Consider the following 6,834-nt stretch of genomic DNA (forward strand, 5'->3'; position numbering starts at 1 on the left):
GGAGCCTCTCCCCGGCCATGTCCCTGCCACAGCAGAGGGCAGCCTCCAAAGCCAGGAGTCAAACCCTGCACCGAGCGAGCAGGTACGAGCCGTGCCCTCGCCAGGGGTGGCTGAAGGCACTTGTCCGGGGGACAACCTGACCGGTTCCTGTTCTTTGACAGCCATGAGACTCCTCACACTGCCTCACACGCCACAACCTCATGTCAAAACGCAGCAGACCTGCAGAGCCGCCCTCCTCTGCCCCACGAACTGCAGAGACAGAGCTCGCAGCCACGGAGAACCCCCACAGCAGGAGCAAACGGCTCCACACCAAGACCAAGAACTCCCTGAGGCCAAAAGACCACGGAGAGCAGGACGGGCGGCTCTGGCTGTACCTAGCAGGGTGAAGGCACCAGCAGAACTTACAATCAATCGTTTTCTTCTCCTCCGCAGTGAAGAGGACAGCGCGGCCGGGCTTCTCCGGGTGAGGCATTGGGTAACCGTTCTCCTTCAGCTGCTCCTCGGTCATGAGATACTCCTTCAGTCGCCGGTACAAGGCAGCGCCTGCACACAGAGGGGCTGCTGAAGGCAGGTCCCTGAAGCAGGGGCTGTTGCTCTAACTGGTTTTGCTTTTGAAGGCTCTGGCAGGGACTCCCACTACTCTGAACTTGCTTCCACTGCCTTTGGTCAGGATCGACAGGCAAAGAGGTGTCGGGGCAGGGTTTTAAAAACCAGGTCACTAGTACACAAACTGCTTTTTAACCTCTTCAGCATGAGGCTGGGAAGACCCAGCTGAATCAGAACTCCTCCCAGGGCCCTTCTCCAGGCCTTTTTCTTACCTTCTTTCTCCCATTTTAATGGTTTAAATGCTTTAAGCGCTAATTTGTAACACAGCCCAAACGACACCCCTCAAAGGCTCATGGCTAGCGAAAAAATTCATTACCAGAAGCTTTCTTCCTGCTGTTGATTTTGGGCTGCTCTTCTCATTTCACTGAATAATTATAACTTCTTCAATATCTCTTCTTTCGCTGCTAGACTAAACCCTTCCAATATTGCTGGGTGCCCTTTGATGTTGCTTCGCTGAGCTATAACAGCCCTTTCAAGCTTCCTCCATGTCAATTCCTTCTGCTCCACGGCCTCTCTGCCTCTTCTCTGATCTCCTCAACAATTTGACTCCATCTCTTGGCAACCAAAATACCCATAACTGATCTGAGCCAATGTGAATAACGCTTGTGGCACAACCCTTTGGCTACGATGTGACCTTACTGTGACATTCGTGCAGGTGAAATGGAGCCCTACAGAGCAGCTTTTAAGTTTGCCTTTTGATCTGACAGGCACGTTGCAAAGTCCTACTTCAGGGCGAGAAAGTCAAAGGAAAATCCAGATAGAAATAAAAGCCCAAAAGTCAGTAACACCCAAAACACAAGAGGCAGCTCGAAACAGTTACTGGTGCTACCTTGAAGCCACAGTGGTGAGCTGGCAGTCCAGTGGGGAAGGCACCGGTCAGAGTCGCACCATCCACCCAGCGCCACTGCAGTTAGGCTGTAACTCACGGCACTGCCCGCAGATAAATCACAGCCAGACCCTGCTCTCCCCAGGCACAGCTCCGATTCACAGCCGCGCAGGAGCAGGTCTTACCTGTTAAATCCTCTGCTCTCAAGCTCCCTGAGCGGTTTAGGGTAAAGCTCGTCTTAGCCGCCAGCTTCCCTCCCAGCACAGCTTCGTGGGACACCACTTTCTTGTTACTTGTCTCTGCAGCGAGAAGAGGGAAGAAGCAAAACAGGACAGAGATCAGGTACCCAGCTGAGGAAGTGACTTTGGGCCTAGAAGTTGGGGCACTACACGTCAGGCTGCGCTTATCCTCCTGAGAGCTCTGCTCCAGAAACTGCCAGGGGTGAGGTGGTGGCCCAGCTCTCCCACTCCAGCACCGTGGGGACCTTTCTGTTTGCACTGCCAGCCCACAGCAACCCTTTATGAGGGCAGCAAGGCCAGTTTTATGGTTCCCCTAGAAGCTCTACCCAGGCCCTGCTGCTGACCAAAAGCAAGGGAGGACTAAACACAGAGGCAGCTCGACCCAGGCAGCTGCAGCACGGCGGCATCACCCGCCCACGGCGAGCAGCTCGGTTGGGTCCCTGCAGCCCAGACTCTGAATCTTTCAACTTCTTTCCGAAAGGAGCTGCAGGGCTCTAGGATCTGCTCAGCGCATCAGATAATGGCAGCGAGGTGCTTTTTACTAATCATTAGCTGGCAGCCCTCTCCTAAAGGCCAGCCTCCCGAGTTCAGCCGCTCTGACTAATGGCCACGGAGGTAATGAAGACAGAGGGGAGAAAAGGGAAGAGACCAGGAAAAAAAAAAAAAATCACAAGAACAGCACAAATTGATTGTTTAATGTACCCTCTCGAGAGCCAATAATGAAATGTCTTAACCCTCTTCGTTTCTCTCTTGAAGCCTAATGTGTGTAAGAGATTTCTGCGGTGATGGACGAGTCTATCACTTTGAAGGCATCATGTGAAAGTTACTCCATTAGCGGGGCTTTTCATTTTAAAGAACTTGTGCTAAAAAAAAAAAAAAAATCCATGTGGCATTATCTCCATTTAGGCTCCGAGAGCCAACAAAGCATTGCGGGACTCGCCTCTTGAAGGCCCATTAAAGCTCGCCAGACTATAAAAAGCTAACGGGAGTTGTTTGCCTTTCAGCATAATGCTGCTGAGAAATGGGTTTGGCTTTTCAACAAGTTTCTCTCCGTGGCTTCTAATCCAAGCAAGGCTCCGATTATTAAACCACAAACGTGGTACGTACTGTTCGTACTGGTCGGGGAATTGGGCACTAGGCTTCGGAGCTTCTTTAAGGTGTTCACTGCCACGTTCAGGTAGATGTTGCGACTGGTGCTACGTTCATAAGCCACCTTCTCTTCTGACAGAGCCTGCAAACAATGCAAGTCATTACCACACGCTCTCTTCCCGCTATTGCTTTTGGAGAAGAGAAACATTTGGCTCTTAAAATACAGAATCCACGTATGACAGCATGAAAAAACCCTGCCTGCCAAGGAACTGAGCAATACAGTGGAACACGGCACAAATATATTCTGGTTCTGGGCCCTGCTTAAGTGAGAAAAAGTGAAAAAATAGTTGTAAAGTGCTGGAAGAAGCATTTTCCTGTGAAACCTTCACTGACAGATTATCAAAGCAGTTCTGGAACTGCTGGGGAAAGGCTGTTTTCCCCACTTTGGCAGCAGCGCAAGATCTTAACTGGCAAGAAAAGTTTGGCAGTTAGTGACTCCTTGGATGCAGCAGGAACAGCCCCCCACAGGAAGCTGGGAAGGTGAAACCCCACAAAAGAAACCCTCGTGGCACCTGCTCTGGTTACGAACATCCCACACAGCGTCCCAACCAACAGTAATGGCCCAAGTTTTCCAGTCAGACACGTTACAGCTCTGCTCTGGGAGATCGTGCTACACTAGTCCCCACTGCTGGAAGGCTCCTTAAAAGCCTCCCAGTTCCTAGGCAGCGAGTTTCACCACTTCCACCTCTCAATCGCTCTGCTAACACTTAGATTCCAGGAGGTATTGCTGCTGTACCAGAGCCAAGGGCCTTTCTGTCCAGCTTGCCCATAACACATTCCCCCACATCCCTCTTCGGGGGTCATTACAAAGATCGTGTGTGCTTCCCGAACCAAGGGGAAGGTGGCATTTCCTACTGGAAACCCCCACTGGAGGGAGTTTTGTCCCGTCTGGATTTGTTTGACACGCATCTCCTCCACAGAACTGGACGTGGATAGCAGAGTTTTCTGGCTTTGCTGCAATTTCCAAAAGTTTTAGCCAAGGGTGCTTTTCTCTGCTGCAGACTTTCATCACAAGAAGGAAGCCCCCGTACAGACCTTGTCAAACGCTTCCTGGGAGGAGGAGCAGAACTTCAGGCACTCATCAATGAAAAGGTTGAGATATCTTTGACGAATGTTTGTTGGGACTTTAGCACCAAATTCCGTGGGAATAACAGGCCTCTGTAAGCTGGTGCTCTAGAGGTGAGACAGAGAGAGAGAAAGAGGCTGTTCGGGGTTCAAGACTTATGTTGCTTTGAGACTCTCGCATTTTCTGCTATGTTATTAATAGTGGCGTGACTTCCCTTCTGAAAATGGGCCCAAAGCTAAACACATCATTTTTGATACTAAAAACAGCACTTGAAGCTCCTGAGGCACCTTCAGTATTTGAGCTACTTCAAGAAAACAACCACATCTCATTACACAACTCGCCCAGCAGCCCGGGGCTCCCAGTGGCATTAGTCACGCCACCACATTTACAGGTACGAGCCTTCCAGACCACAAAAATGGTGACATTTACACCAAGAGTCTCGAGATCAGGATGGTATCAAGCCCCACATGGTGAACTGGAGATCTGAACCACCACACCAGTGACGTCCCTGTGGTTTATTCCTGGTGCTCTAGCTGTGACGAGGGAACAGGAGGCTCGCTCCCGCCCTCTCCTGCCTCCCACTGTCACGGGGATTTCTGTAACTGTACTGCATTGGGCTGCTTCTTCCCTTTTTAACACCCACCATGATGCTCTGACCAGGATTTCCCTCTTAACCTGAATGACATGTTCTTCAGGCATAAAACCATATAATGGACCATATATTATGACCTACCACTGTATTTTTCCATTTAACACCAGTTTATCCCCCAAATCACACAATTTGCCTGTTGTTCAGAGAAGAAACTCTACATTCCCCTCTAATGCACCCAACTGTTTTGTCAGTCGTTCTTGTCCCACCCCGGAGACGTCCATAAACCAAACCATCTGCTGCAGTCTGTGAGAAAACCAGCTCTGTGGGAGAATCGAGCACGTTCGAAGGGGAGCAACCGGTCCTGTCTCCATGGGCAGAGTTCTCATCTTCCTCAGGAGACTTCCACTGCGATGCCCTTTTCACTGCATATATGTGTTTTCTCAACCTCTAACGTGACGCCCTTAAGCACCTCTGTAACACCAGTAACTATTTTATCCCTTCAGCTGCTTCTTTTAATCAGCTGCAAGTTATATGTTCCTATGGCAGCTTTTTGGGTGGGGAAGGACAAAAATGACTTCTCGCTCCTACAGGGATCATCAGAGTAATCAGGTCCTGGCACTACCCACATTCCTCCCACTCCAGCAAACAGCTTCTTACACCATCCACTACAGGAGGAACTCTGAAATATCTTAGCGAGTAACATGTTGCCCAGCGCTCACGGGGAAGGGAGGGACTTCGTCGCTAAGGAACTGATAGCAAAAGCACCCAAAGGCTGGGCAGGTATCCCAGGGAAAGGGACAATATTCCCCAAATATTAACAGCAGCATGACATTTAAATGATCATATTTTAACTCTATAGGTCACTGTGGGACATTATCCATAAGCACCTTTCTCGACGTGGCCCAGAAAGCCTCGCCTTGGAAGGCGAGAGGCTCCCAGTCCTGACCCAGGCAGCTCCACACAGGCCAGTTGGCACAATGGGAAGCTCCAACCAAAAACGCACGATCAATATTCAAAGAGATCAGAGCACTTAAGTATTCCCGTCTTTTTAAGCTCCTGCCCCTCAAGCGTTTGATTTTTTATACAATGCTATCGAGGAAAACCACAGGAAGAAACAAACCCATTTAATCCACACCATCCAGACAGCCCAGTTCAGCGCGTGTGAAGCGGAGCGGCAGGGTGAAACCCACCACCTCCACAACCGGGAAGACTCCAAATTCCTCGTACCTGCAAGGAGGGAACATGGGCTATCCTTTTCGGCACGATGGTGCTGGTGGTCTTTGAAGCCATTCCAGCTACAGTGGAGGCCTTCAGAGAAACGGTGGGTGCTTCAGAGTCATTGGAAGGGGTGACACTCCTGCCAGCGACAGTTGCCTTACTCTTCACGAGGCCTGCAAGAAACAGAAACCTTCTTTAGGTAGAAATCCCATCGCTGGGCTTCACATTGCAGGATGACCTTCCTGTACAAGGCCCATGCTGCGAGCTGTGATTTTTCCAAATAGAAGCCTCCAAAGAGATACAAATTGGGCAATTTTACCACCTTTCAGGCAAGGATGAAGGAGCCTTCTGTCAGGAAACGTGCCTCATTTCTGTTTGTTTTGGGGTGACTGAGTCAGCAGGGTTCAAAGAGGTGACCTTGTCAACTACGATGCACTGACTGCCCATCACGTCAGCTCTGAGTCCTCCCAATTACACAGGGATACCAATGAGCATTAATTAGTACTTCCCTCCTGTTCGTGCCACCTCGGAAGGTTTAAATGGAAGAGGGACGGAGGAGCAAACACGCTCCAAGGAAGAGACGGAAGAAGAACAGGCTGAAGGGAGGGAGCTGCGTGGGACAGTGAGGGAACTGTCTGTTGCCTTTCAGAACAGGACAGGATTTCTTGGGGGAAAGTCCTTCCGCTGGTCACTGTCAGGAAAGATTCAAGTCCTGGCCAATGCCACACATCTCCCGAGAGTCTCACATTCTCCTGATAGTTCTCTGCTGAGGAGAAACATCTACAGGAGATGGTGTCTTTGAACAGGGGGAAGGACAAGACAGCGGTGACACGTAACGCCGCTGGCTTACTTTGTTTGGCTGCTGCGGAAAGGGCTACGTTTGGCACGTGAGCAATCCTCTTCTTCTCTCCTGGCAAAGAAAGAGAGGCCTTTTGAACGGCCACAGCCAGCTGTGCCGCCTGCTGCTGGGCCAGCTGGATCCTCTGGTAACAGACCTCCTGAGCAGTGGGTGGACGGTACGGCCGGATTACGGGCTTGCTCGGGACCTCTGCCTGCATGGACAAAAAGGTTTGAGAGCCAGCACACGCTCGCTTGCTCAACCCCCACCCCCCGGCTTCCACTCACTGAAGAAAGGTCT

General features: G+C 50.7%; 1 protein-coding gene across 1 annotated transcript in view; it reads right to left on the reverse strand.

Moving 5' to 3' along the window:
- REXO1 (REX1, RNA exonuclease 1 homolog (S. cerevisiae)) overlaps positions 1 to 6,834 on the reverse strand; it is a 30,077-nt gene that overhangs the window by 9,987 nt on the left and 13,256 nt on the right. The window contains exons 4-9 of the mRNA XM_010138283.1: positions 6,547 to 6,748; positions 5,706 to 5,869; positions 3,856 to 3,993; positions 2,779 to 2,902; positions 1,618 to 1,731; positions 406 to 543 (exon numbers count right to left, since the gene is read on the reverse strand). Coding sequence (XP_010136585.1) covers positions 406 to 543; positions 1,618 to 1,731; positions 2,779 to 2,902; positions 3,856 to 3,993; positions 5,706 to 5,869; positions 6,547 to 6,748 — 880 coding nt within the window. The remainder of the gene's footprint in view (positions 1 to 405; positions 544 to 1,617; positions 1,732 to 2,778; positions 2,903 to 3,855; positions 3,994 to 5,705; positions 5,870 to 6,546; positions 6,749 to 6,834) is intronic.

The sequence above is a fragment of the Buceros rhinoceros genome, unplaced genomic scaffold (genome assembly GCF_000710305.1).
Source record: "Buceros rhinoceros silvestris isolate BGI_N320 unplaced genomic scaffold, ASM71030v1 scaffold25260, whole genome shotgun sequence".
NCBI classification, from domain to species: Eukaryota; Metazoa; Chordata; class Aves; order Bucerotiformes; family Bucerotidae; genus Buceros; species Buceros rhinoceros.